Source organism: Coffea arabica, chromosome 6c (genome assembly GCF_036785885.1).
Source record: "Coffea arabica cultivar ET-39 chromosome 6c, Coffea Arabica ET-39 HiFi, whole genome shotgun sequence".
NCBI classification, from domain to species: Eukaryota; Viridiplantae; Streptophyta; class Magnoliopsida; order Gentianales; family Rubiaceae; genus Coffea; species Coffea arabica.
Window position 1 is genome coordinate 52,558,967 of NC_092320.1, and position 20,859 is coordinate 52,579,825.

The 20,859-nt window shown below is 38.5% G+C and overlaps 2 protein-coding genes across 8 annotated transcripts; one reads left to right on the forward strand and one right to left on the reverse strand.

Annotated features, from left to right (window-relative positions):
* Positions 1-559: 559 nt before the first annotated feature.
* Positions 560-17,332, forward strand: LOC113692228 (uncharacterized). Of its 7 annotated transcripts, none has more exons than XM_072053845.1 (7): positions 560-1,033; positions 4,956-8,990; positions 9,733-9,851; positions 10,387-10,456; positions 10,529-11,709; positions 14,814-16,296; positions 16,407-17,332. In XM_072053845.1, exons 6-7 carry the CDS (start codon positions 15,697-15,699, stop codon positions 16,662-16,664), a joined length of 858 nt encoding a protein of 285 aa, XP_071909946.1. In that variant the 5' UTR covers positions 560-1,033; positions 4,956-8,990; positions 9,733-9,851; positions 10,387-10,456; positions 10,529-11,709; positions 14,814-15,696; the 3' UTR covers positions 16,665-17,332. The 7 variants fall into 7 exon arrangements, with proteins under 7 accessions (XP_071909946.1, XP_071909945.1, XP_071909947.1 ...); XM_072053844.1 differs by having other exon boundaries at positions 10,529-11,682; XM_072053846.1 differs by lacking the exon at positions 10,387-10,456 and having other exon boundaries at positions 10,529-11,682.
* Positions 17,333-18,235: 903 nt separating this feature from the next.
* On the reverse strand, positions 18,236-19,442 carry LOC140008791 (uncharacterized). The gene is made up of 3 exons (XM_072053669.1): positions 18,989-19,442; positions 18,763-18,941; positions 18,236-18,595 (listed from the first exon to the last, which is right to left on the reverse strand). The coding sequence occupies exons 1-3, from the start codon at positions 19,440-19,442 to the stop codon at positions 18,236-18,238; spliced, it is 993 nt and encodes a 330-aa protein (XP_071909770.1).
* Between the last annotated feature and the right edge of the window lie 1,417 nt (positions 19,443-20,859).

Sequence of the window (20,859 nt, forward strand, 5' to 3'; positions counted from 1 at the left end):
ATGAACACCAATGAATTTTAGATAAATATGATTCTAATATACTAAACATACTTAAGGCGTGAAAATTCGATAAATATATCATTATCTTTCTTTGTTTTCACAATAAGTGCGTAAAAATAATTTTTATGTGCAAATTGACACCCTTGGATTTAATTATCATTTCACTTGACTTTATATTACTAAATCGATAAATTTCGAGTTAGACTAACTCCACTTCTTGAGAAATAATAATTGGAAATTTTAATAACTAATTTAATCGCTAAATAATATAGGAATTACTAGGAACCTTAATATTAAAGTTTAATCGAGAATTATTCGATAAAAATGGTTTAGGTATATTAGGGTATAATTAGGCGTTCAAATCACACTTGGAGATAATTTTTAGAATTAAGTTGGATTTGAGAAATTAAGTTGAGGTTAGGGAGCAAAGTGAAAAGACTAAAATGCCCTTACATTTCCATGCAAACCAAACGAAACCTCTGACAACAATTTTAATCACCGCAACTATCGGCCAATCACATTTTCTCCAATTCGATACGCAACCGATTCGCACACACGCAACCTCTGCTCCAAAACCGTAAACCATTCTTTTTTCCTTCTCCAAATCCGCGGCACCATATTTTCTACTTCATTCCTATATCACAAACCACTACCGCAACTCCATTCCATTTCCTCTGCAACAATTCACTCAGACCACACTCCACCTTCACCTCGTTAACATCGACTGAGATAGAGAGGGAGAGACTGAGCCGCACTCTGCAATCCGAGAGGGAAGAAAAGAATCCGCGAGCTGCAAATTTTTCCTGCTCTGTCCGTGAGCTGGAGAGAAGAAAGGGGAGCAGCACTGCGTGAGCTCCACCCCTTGTCGCACTCTTCACCTTCCACCAACCACAACCATCTTCACCGCAACACCATACTAGCTGCAATCAGTTTCCAGCAGCAACTACTGCAACCAAAATCTGCTGCGTGCGTGAGAGCCGAGAGGAAGGAAAATTTTTCAGATTTCCTGTGCGAAGGCTTAGCTTACTGTGAGGTAATTTCTGGACCATTTTAGGATTGATCGGAAGTAGATTGAGCCATCTAGGGGCATGCATGTATTGTTTGTGTCCGGATGAGGAAATCAAAGAAAAGGAAAATCTGATTTTTGATGGAAATAGTTTTGCCGAGAAGCCGAAACAGAAATGCAGCTTTAATCTTGTTTCTTTGGAGTAATCTGAGCTTTTAAATGTTGTTAACTAACTAAGAACTAGGTGATTAAGTCTTGCCTGAAGTTAGTTAGTTCGGATTAAGCTAGAAAAGAAGAGATGAAACAGAATCGGCTTGCCTGCAAGCTCATCCGAGAGTGGCCGAACAACTTGCTGGTTGATTGATGAATTTTTGGTAACAACCGAGCTGAATCTGGACTGGAAATGCTAGCTAATTAGTTCAGTAGTTGTGCATGTGAGATTTAAGTGCCAAATACAAGGTTTTAACCGAAGGAAAATTTTGTTTATGACTGAGTAAATGCTGGAAAATTTACGTGACTTGCCAAGGGAGTGAAACCAGAATTTGCAGTTGTTTCTGGAATTTTTTCATTAGCAAACAATGTTTAGAAATGCATGAAATATATGTGTCTTAAGTCTTGTAAGATATTCAGTTGTAAAGTACTTGATCCGTTGGATAAATTGACCAAAAATGGTGAAACATAGCTGCTGCAATTTTTTTTCCAGCTTAGCCGATGGTGGCTCTTTTGAGTTTTAATGGAAACTTGGTGAGTGGGCTCTATGAATTCCCACAATGACTTGGATGATCTGATTAGCTAGTCAAGTATTTGCTTGTCGGATTTGAGTACTTAATATCATGTATTAGCCGAGTAAAAAGTTGGATTTATGACCAATTAGCTGCTGGAAATTCTGTTTAGCCGATGACAGATTTATTGTGGTGGGATTATTTGCCGAAATTACATGTTATTTGTTTTATTTCATGTCGGAAAATTTTGATGGTGGGCTCTATGAACTCCCACCCTTGGATTAACGATTGATGATGGATATAATGCTGGTTTAGTGCTTAAATGGGTAGATTAATGATACCTAACTAGTCTCGACTTCAAGGGATGTGTAGTTCAAAAATGTTCAGGTTTGCCCTGTTTCAATCGCACCCCTTTTTGCAGAATTTTGAGGGTTTCATGACTTATATATCATGTTTATATGTTGAATATATGGTGTATAAAGTTTCATTTAAAAATATTGAGGTTTGGTTGGTCAATGGGATCAATTTCGTGAAGCCAGTAAATCTGGAAAACTGTTTTCGTAATGCTCTGACCCGCTTTTGTATTTCGGCCATAACTCTGTGCTCCGATATCAAAATCGAGTGCCGTCAGCGGCATTTGAAACTAGATATCCCAGCCTTTCCAACGGTATAAAATGTATGTTCTGGTTCCATGTGTGTGAGCCAAACCAACCATTTAAAGATGACTACTCTGTTTCTCTGTTTTACAAGAACAAAATGCTGAGGCTACAACTTGTGGCTCGAATTCGAGCTAGTTGGGTGCCGAATTTCAAAATGATTTCTTCTGTGAAATTATAGCTCTATGACTATGTTTTCCAATGCCATAACCATGCCAAATTCCGAGTTAATTTGAGTGACCTGTGATCAAAATATGAAACCTGCTCTGCTCTTGAAAACCATGATTTTTAGACAGATTTGATGCAAGGCTTGGTTTAGACTTGATAATTAAATTTCTTGGTGTTAAACACCCACCAAAGGTACCATGAATGTTCTTTAGATTTTGCCTCAACAAATGAACCATGTTTAGAGGATTTTCTCTTGGTCAAAAGTTTAGAAAAGGAAATTTTCATACACAAGGCAGCCTTGCCTTAAAATTTTGGAAACTTGAGTGATTTTGTTAAGTGACTTTCCGTGCATATTTTTCTATGAAATTTGACAGAGGAATAACCCTTATATGGTAGTATTATACTGCTAATTATGGTGTTATTCTGAGGCCGTTTCATGGGTCAAATAAATTACCAAAGTTCGAGACTTGATTTTGGAAGACCCTTGTTTAACAAGAAACTTTTAGTAACTTTGAGCTACCGTATCTTGGTGCTCAAAACTCCGTTTCTCATTCCGCTTGTTTTACTGTAAACTTGGATTGCGACTCTAAAAGAGTATCAAATTTAAAAGGCTAGTTCCAATCAAGTGAATTTTGCCGAATTTTCAAAGTTGGCCAAAAACCAACTTAAATCTGCCTTATGAACCAAAACAGTAACTTTGAGCCCATTTTTGCCTATCTTCCATTTAGAGTCATGGAAAAGTGTATTCTAGGAACTTTTAGTACTTTCAAAGAGGTTTCCAATAGTACCAAGTTTTCCAATTTTGGGCTCGTAGAGAGTAAGATATGATGTTTCAAAGATTACTTGTTAAATCTGGAATTTTCTAACTTAAAGGAAACTAAGGGGTTTCGAACTCTTCATTTCTTTCAATATCATTTGATTGTTTTACATTTGAATCCAGAGATGGAAATCAGATTTGTCTTGTGTTCTAAAACTCCACTTTTGAACCTCGAGTTACACGAATTCTTAGGCTCGTCTCCGCGTTAATTTCTTAGATTGCACTAGCGTACAATCTTCATCAAAAACTAAAGAATTCGTAGCGATATTGAGTGGTACTTGAATTATTGTTTGCTCAGGCAACCGAGGAGATCTCCAAGAGGAACTCGGAGCGGACGCCTAAAACGCTTGTTTGAGACCTATTGCGCTTGTTTGACTAGATGAGTGTTCCATATAGGAATACATAATGGAATAAGTCTAGAACATGCTCATTTCATGATTTCTAAGTGTTAAGTACTATGTGTTAAATATCTACCATACCCATGCTTGAAAATGCTCGAATAACATGACTTGGTATGCTATGGTTGCATACGTCGTTGGAGTGAATCTCCTCGACTCTCACATGGTAAAAGTGGGATAACGGCCAATGATGGCCTATTAATACGGCAAATGCCTGCCAAATAACCATCATTACTCAACCGTTAACTGCCAACCGTTAACCGTTAACCGTTTACCAACCCACATGACTACCTGATTACTTGACTATTTGCTCACATGATTTCTAATCTATATGATTATTCGATATCCGTGAATTACATGCTCCCATGAAATCAACTTGTATTGCTTACGTGCTAAGTATCCACTTGATTACTTGATTATCATGAATCACATGTTATATGAAGTTGTCCATCATGGTTAGGCGAGTGTGTACTTCACCTCACTCGACCTATTCAAATGATGAATTTTACTTTTTGTCGAATTACTTGATTACCTGTGCATGTTGTAAGCTATAAGCTGAACTTGGGCTCTGTCTCGGTTACTGACCTACTCGAGCCAGGACTGGGCTCGGTCGGGTAGGTTGGAACCCTGGACAACCGTTTCGGTATACTCGAGTACTATCACTGGAGGGATAAGGTGATGGCCAGTCAATCGAAGGAGTTACCGATCGGAGTTATAAAGACGGGAAGTGGACCGAGTACTGTATCCTTTTGTGCTTGCTTTGCTATTAATAATGTTATTGCTCTCCTAGTTGACATTTCTCGGGTAAGACTCCTCATGAGCATTAATCTCTGAGATGAAGCAATCCTTGTAATGTTCTTCTAGTCAGACGAGCCACTATTTGTTTGACTAAAAATTCATGAAAATATATTTATATGGTCATTCATTCCAAAAATTACGTTAGTAATTTTAGATAATTTACGAGTTGTACTCATAGTAAAGTTACCAGCAAAATGTACTACCACTACATGTGTTTTCAAAGTAGCAATTACCCGAGTAATGATTATCACCTCATGATAACCTGCGATTGTGTAACCTCGAACCATGCATATGACATGCACAACTTTCTTGATTTGTTTGAACTGTTAGAGTGTCTTGGAACCTCGCTGGGCTGTGTAGCTCATTCCACGTTGTGATTTTCTTTTACAGGATTTGAGACCAAAGGTGCTCGGAAGTAGTACTAGATTGTTTACTTTCATGAATGTAATTCGAGTTAAACATTGTAGTTTTGCCTTAGGTTGCCACTTGAAGCTGGAAAAGTGTAAACCCTGGATTTGTATGTGGCTTGTATGAATTTGTTACTTGGCTTGTAAGGATATATTTGAATTGATGTTTTGTTTCTTGGGTTGTATTCGGGAAGGTATTTTAAGAATCGATGTTGGCTATCTTAAGGCACTGTTATCTCTGAAGTTAATGTGATTCTAGAAACCGGCTTATTTGGAGGGAAACGATGTTGTAATAGATTAGGTTATACTTCGGAAGGATTTTTGCTAGCTTGCTTGCGTGAGTCCTGGCGAGAGATAGGCAGATGGCCCGCCAACCCTCTGGTTCGCCTTAGGGGAAAGTGGGGTCGCCACAGCTTTGGCTTCCTCATGTCATTAGTTTAGCCTTAGGTTTGTCTTATTTTTCAGTTATGCCATTCATTTTTTCCTTCCCTCAAGTTGCATGCTATAGTTGCTTGATTGTTTGGTAATATTGTTGTCTTCCAACCCTATTTTTTGTTGACTCATTGTTCACTTTTGTGGATGCCTCACTTTTTGTTTCTACATGTTTCTTTGAAACCCGCCTCTTCTTCATTGGAAAATTGCCATTTTGACTTCGTTTTTCTTTGGTTCCCAGTAATACCGTTGCTTTTCCTTTAGCATTAAATGCTAATTGTCCTTTCAAACTAATACTTCTGTCGAGTAATCTACTTTTTTGTACTTTTGTTGTGAAACTAATAAAATAAACTATCAAAAGTGGGGATTGGAATAGTAGAGTGAGAAGAGGAGAGAGATATAATTATTATATATTTTACTGATCAAAGTACTTCCAGATTTCAAGGTTACAAATGAAGTAAGATTTACCCCTATATATAGGTGATCCAAGATCAAGGTACATGAACCCTATTAAATACAAATACATGAATTTAGTACATCAAGTACATCCATAAATGGGTTCATCCAAAATACCAATGAATCTAGAGAGAATACAAGTATTTATCTACTTGAGAATATCAATGGATATTCACATCTTTATCATTATTTCATAATACTCCCCCTTGAATGTCCATTATACAAAGAATATCTCTCGTTAAAACTTTACTAGGGAAAATCCCAGTGGGACAAAAATCCTAGTGAAGGAAAAAGAGTACACTATTCTTGTGTAGTAATTTCTCCCCCTGATGCAAACTTTATTTGAGATCTTTTAGCCGACGCATTCCAATATTCTTCACCAGTTTCCCAAATGTAGCAGTCGGCAATGCCTTGGTAAACAAATCTGCCAAATTATTATCCGATCGGATTTGTAGCACATCAATCTCACCATTCTTCTGCAAATCATGAGTAAAGAAGAATTTCAGTGAAATGTGTTTCGTCCTATCTCCTTTAATAAATTCTCCTTTTAATTGAGCTATACAAGCTGCATTATCTTTATATAAAATTGTTGGAGGATTTTCCTTCTCGGAGGATAACCCACAACTCTTCTGGATGTAGTGGGTCATTGATCTTAGCCAAACGCATTCTCGATTGACTTCATGAATTGCTATTATTTCAGCATGATTTGATGAGGTGGCAGTTAAGGATTGTTTTGTAAAACACCAAGAAATGGCTGTTCCACCACAAGTAAAGAGATAGCCAGTCTGAGATCGTGCTTTATGTGGGTCAGACAAATACCTAGTGTACGCGATTAAAATTTCAAGTCTACAAAATGACAAGAAAAGAGAAATACACGATAAATATGTAATATATAAATTTAGAAATATGTGGGTACAATCTATGGAATTTTTCTCAAACTTATAGAGAACTTCCTTCGATTCTTCTCCTCGAACGCTAACCCAAGGGCTTCGCAGCTTGTACTTGGATCAACCGCCGATTCTTTCAAATCTTGATATAGAAGATTTGAAGAACTTGAAAATATTTGAAAACTCAAGCTTTGATATATGGAAGACTTGAGGAGCTTGAGGACCCAGACCTTCGTAGCTTGGAGCTTCAATGCTTGAGCGTATGAGATGCCTCTGGATGACTCTAAGTCTCTGTGTGTCCCTGATTTGGTTTGAGAGACCCCTATTTATAGCTATAGCAAGAGGTAGAGGTTGAAGACCTGTGTACCACTTTACTTGTCTTGCAAGACTTGCAGTCACATTAAGATTGTGTCAGCCAAATATTATCTCTTCATTTTATATTTATCAATAAAGAGATAGGTAATTTCTCGATTGGCCAAGCTTGTGGGGACAAGTGACGTGGCACCGTCTGATTGGACAAACCATTGCAGTATATAAAAGATATATATGGATCAAACGACTCTAAATATTATCTCTTTAATAAGAAATAAATACTTAGATATTTATCCAATAGACATGTGACATGATATGATTTAGTTGGGGGAGATATCCCTGCAATTTGACTTGATTTGGAACACCTCACCTTGACACATGGCAAAATATATTTGGCCATTTAATAACTAATTTTCCAAGTGTACATGAGATGCCTCTGGATGACTCTGAGTCTCTGTGTGTCCCTAATTTGGTTTGAGAGACCCCTATTTATAGCTATAGCAAGAGGAAGAGGTTGAAGACCTGTGTACCACTTTACTTGTCTTGTAAGACTTGCAGTCATATTAGGATTGTGCCAGCCAAATATTATCTCTTCATTTTATATTTATCAATAAAGAGATAGGTAATTTCTCGATTGGCCAAGCTTGTGGGGACAAGTGACGTGGCACCGTGTGATTGGACAAACCATTGCAGTATATAAAAGATATATATGGATCAAACGACTCTAAATATTATCTCTTTAATAAGAAATAAATACTTAGATATTTATCCAATAGACATGTGACATGATATGATTTAGTTGGGGGAGATATCCCTGCAATTTGACTTGATTTGGAACACCTCACCTTGACACGTGGCAAAATATAATTGGCCATTTAATAACTAATTTTCCAAGTGTACATGACATATGGCAATATCCGATTGGACAGAAACAAGCCATAAAAATAATTTATAGACCAATGGTAATTTCAAGAATTAATTAAAATTTCATTGTCTACAAATGCCCCTTCGAAACTTGTTTGCGAAGAGTAAAACTTGAACGGGTAAGTTTCGACTTTATAATCTCCCAATTTGTTAAGCGAAATACGTTGATTTTCTCCCTTCACTCGCCATTTAAGGAAACCGACCTCTATGCTCCATTAAGAATAATAATAATAATAATGGCCATCAACTTTAATTATAACCTTTTGTCCTCAAGAAAGCCAATATATTCATATGGGGAACATTGCATATTGCTTGCTTAACCATTCATGTGCAAGGCCTTTCAAAGATGAAATCATAGGAATCAATTGATCTTCCATGCATCTTGTTTACCAATCACACTCGGAAATCATAGGAATCCAATTGATCATAGAAATCATGGGAACCCACAGAACTCCACCGCTTCCAAACTTCAAGACCACTTCTTCTTGTCGGTCTCGGGAGCTTGAGCGGCAAATCATCAAAATTCCTCTAATATGACTAGGACTCTTGAATCAACAACTTCCATTCCTTGTTAGTCTCGAAGTTCAAGCAATTTAGAAGTCTGAAACCCAATTGCAATAGAGACCACCATCAGTGCAGAGCCAATCTCCCCAAAACTTACAAAGACCTCGCGAGAAATTTCTTTCCTTCGGCCGAGAGACTTCCAACAGAGACCTAATCCTATTCGGATTAAAGCCACGCTCCTGCTCATCTTTCATAGGATTTAGGATCAGTCCCCCATTATAAATAGCTAAGTCCAGGCCATTAACTCCTTAATAATAAAGAACTTGAAAGAGTTTATGCTTTGCTTCATCGAATCCTTGCTAGTGTGGCCATTGCTATTACAACCGCCACTTGCTTGTTCGTCAAACGCTGCTGCCGTTGCTTAACACCAACCACTATTGCTGCTACTCAATTGGTATCTACCCACTATTTGCGTTCTGACGGAAATGGTTCCCATTTATCAGGTACCCCAAAACTCTACTTTCGGCACATAATTGTTGAGAGAAAACTCGACAATGGCTTTTGCATGTTTTACTTGGATTCACCCTTGGTGTCCTGCACACGAGTGATACTTGGAACTTGCATCTTACGCATGTTACGTTTTGAACCCGTAGGATAACATAGCCTTCTAGTCATCTTGCGGCATGGCTTCAATTTATTTCAAATCCAATGTTTAGCGTCATATCTGATCTACTTGTTTCCCCATTGCGCATTCAAGAATTTGGTTTCAACATTGTAGACTTGTTCCTTTGTGTAGTCTTATTGATAGCCACCTTTGTCGAGACACTTATGGGCTAGTTGAATTGGAGGTACATGTACTAAGCTTTGTCTACTAAGCATCACATGTATCCTCTTCTTTATTTATTTCGCGTGAAGCTTCCCACTGCAAGAACTGATCATATTATGGCTGCCCGTCGTCTCTTAATGTGAATATTTGACATTTAGGTGCCCCAAGACTTTTTTCGAGCACTTAATCATTAAAAGAAACTTTCGGCAATAGATTTTGTGCGCTTATTTTGACACATCCTTGATGTTGTGTGTCTAATGCGACGACACTTTTGGCCAATATCACCATGATTAATACTTTTATATTTGCATGCAGTATTCACAGCTACTCTTCATCCATGATTGTTCTTTCGAATGCTCATACCTTCGTTAAATTGCCCATTAATAGCCCCTTTTTGTCGTGTTTGTTTCCGACACCAGTTTCCAACAGCAATTCTCCAAAAGGAAGATTATCCTCGGGGGAACTTTGCCGAGCCACAAGCATCAATCATCATTCATCGGCTGCACTTCAATAATTTTTTTTTCTTTTTGCTCATCAGGTACTTGAGGCTTCACCCTTTTTTACTTGCAATATTTAATTATTACAAGAAACTTTAGTCAATTGAGACGCTTAGAGCCCCCACGATTTTACGAAATAATTCTCAAAATATTATTTGAGAATGAAGCTCGGGTCTCGATTGAAAGACTAAAATTGGCCGAATGGTGATTGGTGCCTTTTTAAATATTATTCGAGATCATGTATGCCATTTAAATATTATTTGAGAATGAAGATTGGCTCCAAAATATTTTTTTTTGAGCTATTCCTCAGGGCTGAAATTTAATCTCGATTTTCGTACCATTTTTTTTCATCTATTGGGATAATACCAAATATGATACTTGAGCCCCTTCTCTCTCTCTCTCTCTCTTTTTTTTTTTTTTTGCTCGTCCAGTAGGATAATACCAAATATGACATTTGAGCAAAATCTTTTCCCCTCGTTTGCTAGAACTCCGACCTTAATTGTTTTTCTCTTTTTTTTCTCCCCTTTTTTTTTGCCGCAGTGCATGTCAATATTTTACTAATTTGTTCTTCTGTAGATAACCCACCTCGTGCCCGAAAAGGAGCTTAAAATAATTTTGGGAATTTGAAGAAAAGGCAACCAATTAGGTAATTTAATTACCAAACTTTTTTGCACGAAGCTCCCTGCATCATCTAATATTTTCTTTTACAAAATTCCAGCAATCATGCAAATTAAGGACTACACCGTGCCACTGCCGCATATTTCACTGACGGATAAACGGGGAGGAACTCAATCAAAGAGCTTGTCACTACATGTTTACAAACCAGCAATCGGCCCGCTCGCTGAATCCTTCATACCCCTCGAAGGATGTTTTCATCTTGAAGATTGGACTAGCAAGTGGACTAAGGAAATGGTGGCACCGTCGACTTTCTCCACTACGTCGAGGGAAGAAGAAGTGGTCGTATTAAACTCGTCACTTCACAATGGAGATTCGGAAATAATCAAATTCACGCTTCCGTTCGTGGGATTGAATATTGACAAAGCTACATGGAAAATCCCTTCGTCCTTCTTCGGTGAGGCGTGCTTCACCTCCCATTAGTGGAAGTGGGTTGAGGACATGCTTGGAATGTATAAAGAAATACTCACACGCGCTAGCATATTTGAAGCCGTCTACGCATCAAGATACTCCTACGACCGCTGTGAAAATATCTTGCGAGCCTTCTTCAAATATTGGTGTCCTTCGACGAACACACTTCATACGCCCGTTGGGGAGTTGTCCATCACACTTTGGGACCTTTATCGACTTGGTGGCCTTTCGATCGATGGCACGTTTTTCGATGAAGTTGTTCCTTCGGCGCAGGAGCTCCTCACTCATGACAAAGAAGGGAAGCCACTTCTCCCCGAGAGTTGTAGGTACCTCTTTTCCACCTACTACCACCTTTGGACGAATGACCAAAGGGTATGGATGAAGGATTGGATTCGCTTCTGGTTTAAAGGAGAGGGTAGGTATAGGGCTCCTCCGAGTAGAGCGAATAGAAGGAAGACCACATCTAAACCAAAATTGACTTACAACCCTTCTGGAAACGTGGAGCCTTACGACCTTGCCGATACGAATGACTTCAATGTCCCTTTTGACACCCTGGGTATCCTATGGTCTCTAAGAAAGGAAACCTATATTGCGGCATTCATAGCGTGTTGGATTTGCAAGTTCCTTTTGCCAAGCAAAAAGGTTGATCGTATTCGTCCAAGTGTCTTCAAGGTTGCATGCTTAATGGCTACAGGGAAAAAATTTTGTCTTGCAATTCCCGTCCTTGCAAGCATATATCATGGGTTGAGGGAGATCATCCACGCCCTTAACCTTGGAGAATGTGGGGTAACTTTTCCAATCCATTACGTCTATGTGAGAACCTCGAAAAAATGACTACATACATATATACATCTAGGCATATTGCATTGGTATTCTTGATTATTAAATAAATTCTAGCTTTATTTCTACTTGTTCTTAACTAAGTAAGTGAAAACAATTCTCAGGTTACAAGTAATATAATTGTGCTAAAATATTAAATTACTTGGTTTTGTTAAGTTAACATCTCTTGAGGTAGATTATTTTATAGTCTTAATATAAATTCTTTGAATTCCAATAGCTAATCTTAAGCGTTAATAATGATTAAGTGTTAACGAGAACCTTAGCATCAAGACGAAGTCGATATATTTTGGAATTAGATTAGGATTGAGGACTTAAGTGGAAATTCGGATGAAATGTGAAAAGACCAAATTGGCCCTCCACCATCTCGGATTTACCATGCAACCACCAAAGCTTCATTGGCCAACTTTAAAACACAAACATTTTCATCTTTGCCGGATTGCATTTCATTCTCCACTCACACACTCCATCTCCTTCATCCGCGATTTATCTCTCCATTTCAGCAACTCCAACACCCCACAACACCATTCCATTTCACTCCATTCCCTGCCTTGGTATCATCGACGAGAGGAAACCAGAGAGAGAGCTGTGCGAGTTGCGAACCTTGAACTGTCCGAGAGAGGGTGAGAGCAAGAGATAACCGTGCGAGCTTCATTACTTCCTCCATCACCACCGAGAGCTGTCATTTCATTCTTCACCCTCAACCAGCCATGATCAATTCAACCACAACCACCACAGCTGCAACCACTGAACTCAGACCAACCATCCTCGCGTGCGTGAGCAAAGCCGAGAGGAGAGAAAAAAAATTTTCAGCTTTCTGGTCGCGTGAGTGAGCTCCATTTGAGGTAATTTCTGAACTGAAATTAGCTGATTATAGGCATATGAGGTCAGCTATGGACTTGCATGTGATGCTTGTGCGTCCGGATGTTGAATTGCAACATAGGAAAATCTGATGTGAAGAAAAATGGGTTGCGGCTGAGAGAAGGGGTTGAACATTTGATTAGTTTTTTTTCGAATTTGTAGCTAAGATTTTCATATGGGATGTTTAAGATTTGCTTGTAGCTTGCTAATCACCTTTTGCATGTTGAGTTGAAGAAAAAAAAAATTGAAGAAAACTAGGGACAAAAGCTCTATAAATAAACTACTATATTGCTGGAAGTTGGATTTGGAGGCCGGCCGAATTAATTGAGGTTTTTGGGTGAGGTTATTTTCTGGATTTGTGTGTTACTTGTTTTGGTTTTGGTTGGATGGATTATGAGGTATATATTTGGTGTTTCAAGCAAATAAAAGATGGAGATTTAATGGATGTCTTGAATTGGCAATTGCTGGATTTTTCTTGATTGTCGAAACAAGAAAAGAAAATCTGAGTTCCTAAGTGTATTTGTGAGTAAGCTAACCGTGACTTTCTTTTATGTTTGAGTTAAATTTCTAGTTGACTTGTTGTAAGAAATATTTGTTTGATGCCAAGAGCTGATGATTGATGAAACTCTTGGCCATTTGAGTAATTTTTTTTGCAAGAATTTAATTTTTGGTGAATTCGTTCAATTAGTTGGCTGAAATATACTTGGAAGGTCCAAGAATTGTGGTTTGGAATCGTTTGATATCTTGGACTTCCTTTGTTTAATTTTGATTGGATTTGAATATGTTGAAACCTAGGGCTAATGATTGATAAAGCCCTAGTGAAATTGATGTTTGGTTTGTGATTTTACTATATTGGTGACTTGGAATTCAAAGTGCAAATGAGTTGGAATCGTGAAGTCCGTTTTGGTCTTTTGAATTCGAGTATTTTTGATCAAGATTTATTGAAATATTTTATCTTAATATCAAGTTATAGAATTATGTATAGTACGATAAAACTAAAATTTAAATGTCGGGATTTTTTTTTAGAACCTTGCTAACTAGTTAATTCTTTTCTTCGCTTAAACTAGTTCTAGTATTTTTAAGAAATAATTGTATTAACTTCCAAACTTTAAGTTTTTCATAAAATTATCCTTGGCTAGTTGTTTTAGAGGAAAATTGTTAAAAACATGAGATTTTAATACTTAAAAAAAAAAAGACTTAGAAAACCTGTTCGGTAAGAAAACCTGTTTGAATTAAATTGGTTTTAGTTGTACCTCTAGAAAGAAAAGTAGCTTTAAAGGAATCATACGAAATATTTTATTACTTTACTAGCTTTAATTCTAAGAGATTTATTGATTTATTCCGAGTAAATAAATTAGTTTTATACCAGATAATCTTTTGTATATAAACCAAGGGGTTGTTTAGTAAAACTTATAGTTTTTAAAACTTGGATTTCTAGGGTTTAGCGAGGGCGTGGATTTCGATTCCCAACTTGACTTTTGAGCTTCACTTTTGGTGAGTGTCCGTGCTTGTTCTCTGATTAACTTGTTAAAGTGCTTTCTTGACTTGTTATGTGATATTTGGAAAGTGGTTTTCCTGATCCGTCGAAGTGGGCAGTGTGTACTTTATCGCACTAGCCCTTTTGAGTGGTGATTTGCTTGAAATATTTTCTCGAATATCTTGCTTGCATTAGTTAAGTACTGAGTGGGGGAATATACCACACCTGAGGGTGGGAGGGCCTCTTATCCTATCTCAAGTACTAAAACCTTGAATTTGTTGACTGGAGCGTGGACTCGTCAACTAATCTACCAGGCAGGGGAATGTACCACACCTTAGGGTGGGAGGGCCTCTTATCCTGACCTGGTAACCACTTGTTGTGACGTCGTTGGGTGAATCCCTCGACTAGTTTATAAAAAGGTATACTCGAGTAATCCAAACTCTTTCGTGAGGTGTGCGGGCCTGATGGGAGTAAGTTGGTTGGAGCGTGTTAAGGAAAAAATAATGAATCTACATGGACTTTAGATAGTGACAATTGACGGAGGGTCAACTGCGGTTAATTTTGATCAAGCTAGTGGAAAATGGCTCCTGAGAACCCCTGTGTCCTACCCTGTGCTGTTATACGCTTTTCTACTTGCTAAATTTTATCTTGAAGTTATTATTTACTGTTTGTGTTATATGATTGCATGTTTTGGGCACTACTGAGCTTTAACTCACCACACGATATTTGTTTTCCTTAACAGGTTTTGGCATTCGAGAGATTTGAAGTCTGCTTTTAGCTTTTGTACTGTTGTGTTGGATTGACTATGTATCTTTTGTTTTGGGTTGTCACTTGAAGCTGGAAAAGTGCAAACCCTAAGTTTTGGCTTGTATGAATTTATTTGACCTTTATGAGTTTACTGTGGGGTTTGTAATGTATATTTGTAGTTTTGTGTTGAGCTGGTCGGAGATGTATTTAAGAGTGAACGTTCAGATGTCCAATGGCAATGTTATCTCTGAAATTAATGTGTTTTAGTATTCCGGTCGTTTAAAGGTCTGGCATGTTCGGATGACAAATTTTGTGTTCGTTTAAGTTATACGTGGAAAGGGTTTAGTCAGTTTTCTTGCATGAGTTCTGGCGAGAGTTAGGCAGGCGACCCGCCAACCCTCTGGTGCGCCTTAGGGAGAAGTGGGGCTGCCACAGTCTATGCTTGGATTGGCCAATACTTCGATGTATATTACGAAAATTATCAAGTGAGTAGCCACCACGCGCGCATGACAAGATTTAGTGGTGAGAAAATGATAATATTTTATGGCCAATTGGAAGTTAAGGAAATTTTCAAAGAAGTGAATCCTTTGATGCTTCCTAAATTGTGCTGGACTGAGAATAAAGAAAAGGCGTTTATCGATGATGGATCCTTATCATCAAGACTCACGAGCTACTTTATTAGTCAACGCTCTTGCCATTTAACTCTACGTAAGGACAATACTTTTATTATTGAAAAATATAATCCTTATAGGTTCAGCAGACAATTCGGCTTCTGTCAGGACATCCCCAACAACTTGAAAGAGATCACTCACACTTATACTTTGGGTGAGGCTATTCAACTATGAAATTCTTCAGTTCGCACGCAGACGTGATCTCGGATGACTATACCCACACACAGGAAGCATCCATTGATCACAAAAGACTATGATGCCTGGTGGTCGACTCGGTCAAATAGTGTCTCTTCAACTCCCTTAAAATTCACCGCTAAAATCCCTCAGCAATCATCGAAGAAAGATACGGTTACCTTCGCCAATGAGTTAGTGCATTCTAATGGAGTTATAGAGATTGTAACGGATATTACCTCATCCACCTTACGGAAGAACAAAACCGTTAGCAGTCCCTTGAAAAACATTGTTGCAAGAAATAAGTCTTCCAAGAACTCTCGACAGGCCATCAAAGAGGCGCAACCAGTGATTCCAGCAAAGAAGATGCCGCCCAAGGTTTCAAAATCTTTATCAGTGACTCACACAGAAGAAGATGTCGAAATTGAAACGATGGACGGTCGTGATTCTATCGAGGCTATAGAAGAAGAAGGGACTCAAACTCAGGGCATCGAATCTACCCAAAGAGGAGCCCATTCGTTGGCGAGTGGCAGTAGTAGCCAAGACCGTCATGGGAACCGATCGAAGAAGAGGATATCTTCTGATTTGGAGGAAGTTTCCTTTTCACCACTGTCGGTTGGAGTGTCGCCACTTAAGGTAATCATATCTTCTTTTTTTTTTTTTTTTTGCAACCTCCTTTTTTCCTTTCTTTTTTTCATTCCTTTTTTCCCCTTTTTTTTTAACTCTGATAACATTTTTTTTTCCAGCCCCCACTTCTTGAATTCCGCCAAGAAGATGTTGGTACCAACTCACCAATTGAACTTGAAACTGATGCTATAATTTCAAACAAGAAAGGTGACGAAGTCGTTATCAGCATCCCAAAACAACTTGCCCCCAGTGGAGGTGCCTTGTCAAAGAAGGAGCTGACTAATTTGCATGAAATCCGGAAAAAACCTAAGGTAGCATTGGTTTTAGAATTTCATGGTCAAAAATTGATCCAGGCTCATCGAAGAAAGTACTTGTAAAGTTTGTTGATGAATTTTTGGGGACAGATTTTTGACACTCCAATTGAGCAGATCTCTTTTTTAAAAGAGTGTGCTGAGGAAATCATTGCAGAAATCACAAGAACGGATCCTACCAATGGTATCTCTTTAAAAGACCACTTGATAGAATTGTTTGTCAAGGCGGAGGCATATGATCTTTTGGCATCTTCATCGTGGGAAAGGATGAGCAAAGAAACACACGGAGAACTCCTTTCCAAAGCGACCGTCCAACTCAGAAGAGTTAAGGCAAAGGAAGAAGAACTAACGTGTCGTTTGCAAAGTCTTGAAGAAAAGTTTCAGTCCATTGAAGATAGGAAGAAAGCTTTGCAACAGGAACTTATTGATTTGGAGAAACAAAGAATGGAAATCAGCTCAACCATCGATCATAAGCATGAGACCTTCAACGAGGTCCAGACCGAGATAAGACAAGCACATGATGAGCTCTCTTCTATTGAAAATACCAGCATCTTGACTGATGACGCAGTGAAGGAACTTGAAGATATGAAGTCTGCACTTGAATCATGCAAAATAGCTGTAGTGGATTATTAATTTGACATTTAGACTTTTCACCATGTCCTTTTCTTGAATTTGTTCCATTTTTTTTCTCATGTAATGAATTTTTTTTTGAATAAAATGCTTTCCGTTCCTTATCTCTTGTTTTTTTTCTTAAAGATACAAGAACTCGAATAGAGCATTTTATTTATTTTATATCTTTTTTTTTGGAAAGAGAAAATTCTCTTTTTTTTTTTGCAAGGAACAAGGATTTGATTTGGAGTGGTGTAACTGAACTTAGAAGTTGCCCTCCAAACTGCCTACGTATCCCAACAAGGAATCAAATCACACGTAGTTCCTGCCGTTCACATTTTAACCTCATGCGGGTCAGGAGTATCTATTTATTTACCACCTTAGACTTGGTGGAGTGTTTCAACAGTTTAACCATTTACTACACTATTGGTGGTTGCCATCCACAATTTTAGCTCATGCAGGTCAGGAGCATCGTGAGGTTCCAATTACGCATATTACCTTTTTAGGTACTTGCCATTGATGGGGCCGACCCTTAACCCGTGTTCAGTAACCAACTTGTATAAGTCATTTGTATACACTTCTCGAACAACATAGGGGCCATCCCACTTAGGAGTAAACTTTCTTTGGCCGCCATTAGTGAGAATGATCGGTTTCCGAACGACGAGTACTAACTCTCAAATTTGGAAAGAGCGAGGTCGGACGTGCTTATTAAATGCTTTTGAAAGGCGAGCCTGATAGCACTCGATCCGTTGCTGAGCTTCCAATCTCTTTTCGTCAAGTGCTTCTAACTCCTAAAGGTGAAGACGAACATTATCTTCTTCACTGAGCCCTTCTTGAATTGCAATTCTTAGCGAAGGTATTTGACTCTCAAGTGGAAGAACAGCTTCAACACAGTAAACAAGCGTGTATGGGGTTGCTTGTGTGGGAGTTCAAAAAGTAGTTCGGTATGCCCAAAGTGCTTCTCCAATTCGAAGATGCCAATCTCTTTTCGATTTATCCACGATTTTCTTCAACAGATTACATAAGGTCTAGTTGAATGCTTCAACGAGTCCATTTGCAGCAGCATAGTACATGGACGAATTGTATTGTTTGAAATGAAACTTTTCACAAAGTTTGTTCATTGCTACATTGCAAAAAGGTTTACCATTATCGGTGATGATATAACGCGGGACTCCATACCGATAAATGATGTGCAAGCGAATGAAATTCGTTACATTCTCCTTTTTGACCTCTCTTAGAGGAACCGCTTCAACCCACTTTGAAAAGTAATCTGTCGCCGCCAAAATGAAAATGTGTCCACCAAAAAACTTTGGAAGTGGTCTAACTATATCTAAACCCCAAGCATCGAACGGCCAAGAAGCCACAGTTGGGTGCAATGGTTCAGGAGGCTGATGGATGAAATTGCCATAGAATTGACAAGTTTGACATCTTCTAGCAAAGTGAATGCAGTCCTTCACCATTGTTGACCAGTAGTATCCCATTCTTTTAATGCGAAAGTGTAATTTTGGGCCAAACTGGTAGCACCACATATCCCAGAGTGAGCCTCTTCCATTACTTGCATGGTCTCATCTTCTCCAAAACATCGTAGAAACACCCCATCGAATGATCTTCGATAAAGCGTCCCTTTGTAGTAAATGAAACGTGGCGCTCGACGACGTATATCAACCCTTTTCTTAGGATCTTCTGGTAACTTCCCATGATTAAGGTAATCAATGATGAGTGACGCCAATCCTCCTTTTCGATCTCATGGACAAAAATATGATAAGCATTTTCTTTCTTACCATCATCTTCTTCATCAAACATCGGAGGTATGACCCAATTTTGACATATTGAAATTTGATTTCGATGAGAGGGTAGAGTGATCATGGACGCCACCCTTGCCAAAGAGTCAGCTTGTTGGTTGAAACTTCTAAGAATATGTTCTATAGTGACATCATCTAAATATTCCATGAGTTGTCTTGCATACTTATAGTATGAGATCAATTTAGGTTTCTTAATATCATAAATACCAAGAAGTTGATTTACCACCAATTTTGAATCACCATAGACTCTAAGATGCAACTGCTTCATGTCTATAGTCGTTTCAAAACCGAGAATTAATGCCTGATATTCGGCCACATTGTTTGAACACCGACGTGTTAAAGTGAAAGAGTACGGCAATATATCTGTTTCAGGAGTATAAAAGATAACTCCCGCACCAGTTCCATTACGGTGAGCAACTCCATCGAAATACATTGACCACGACGATTCGACCACAAACACTTCTTCATCGAGGAGTTCATCAGTCAACTCCTACTCGGCAGGTATGGGATGATCGGCTAAAAAGTCTACCAATATTTGTCCTTTGACAGCCTTCGCAGGTACATAAATAATTTCGAATTGTTGAAACTGGAGGTACCATCTCGCGAGTCGATCAGACAGTACAGGTTTTGCCATGACATATTTAATGGGATTAGACTTAGATATGAGTCGAATAGTGTATGCTTGAAAATAATGTTTTAGCTTCTGAATGACAAATATAAGTGCCAAACACAACTTCTCGATGGGTGAGTAATTCAACTCATTAGGTGTCATCATCCGACTCAAATAATACAGCGCATTCTCCTTACCTTCATCATTTTCTTGAGCAAGTAAGACCCCAACCGACCGTTCTTGAGCGGAAATATAGGGAATTAATGGTTTTCCTGGGATGGATGCAGCCAACACTGGGGGATTTATGAGGTACGTTTTGATGCTTGTAAAAGCATTCCTACATGATTCATCCCACTCGAAGGGCACTCCTTTCTTCATCAATCGACTGAAGGGTTGGCATCATCCGGCCAAATTAGAGATAAATCTCTGAATATATGCCAACTTCCCTTGAAAGCTCTTCAATTCATGAATATTTCGCGGTTCAGACATGTTCACAATGGCATCAACTTTAGATCGATCGACCTCTATCCCCCGTTGATGAACGATGAAACCGAGAAATTTGCCAGAAGTGACTCCAAATGCGCACTTCAAAGGATTCATCTTTAATTGGTATCTCCGAAGGCGTTGGAAAACTCTTTGAAGATCTTGAATATGATCCTCTCGCTTCTTTGATTTCACCACAAGGTCATCAACGTAGCACTCCACATTTCTATGGAGCATATCATCAAAAATTCTTTGCATTGCCTTTTGATATGTCGCTCCAGCGTTCTTCAAGCCAAACGGCATCACTTTATTGCAATAAATTCCCTTGGGGGTGCGGAAGGCAGTGAGTTCCTCATCCTTAGGTGCCATACGTATTTGATTGTAGTCAGATGATTCATCGAGAAAAGATAGTGCTTCGTGTTCGATCGTAGCATCTACCGTCAGTTCTGTGATGGGGAGCGGAAAATCATCCTTAGGGCAAGCCTCATTTAAGTCTCGAAAATTAACACAAATTAGGATTTACCCATTCTTTTTCCTCACAGGGACAATACTTGAAATCCATGTTGGATATTTCACTTCTCGTATGAACCCAGATTCAATTAGTCTATTTATCTCATTTTCTATCAGAGGAATCAATTCGGGCCAAAAGCGCCTTTGAGTTTGCTTGACAGATTTTGTTTCTCGCTTGACAGATAAATTATAAACAGCGACTCTAGGATCCAAGTCAGGCATTTCTGAGTAATTCCAAGCAAAGACA

What these genes read in the sequence shown, in the direction of transcription:
- LOC140008791 (XM_072053669.1), bottom strand. Translation starts at nt 19,442, where the DNA reads ATGTATTTCGATGGAGTTGCTCACCGTAATGGAACTGGTGCGGGAGTT. An exon ending in GTTTGATGAAGAAGATGATG is followed by an intron (nt 18,942 to 18,988) that starts GTAAGAAAGAAA and finishes GAGATCGAAAAG; the next exon opens with GAGGATTGGCGTCACTCATC. An exon ending in GAGAAGATGAGACCATGCAA is followed by an intron (nt 18,596 to 18,762) that starts GTAATGGAAGAG and finishes TTCATCCATCAG; the next exon opens with CCTCCTGAACCATTGCACCC.
- LOC113692228 (XM_072053845.1), top strand. Translation starts at nt 15,697, where the DNA reads ATGACTATACCCACACACAGGAAGCATCCATTGATCACAAAAGACTAT. An exon ending in TTGGAGTGTCGCCACTTAAG is followed by an intron (nt 16,297 to 16,406) that starts GTAATCATATCT and finishes TTTTTTTTCCAG; the next exon opens with CCCCCACTTCTTGAATTCCG.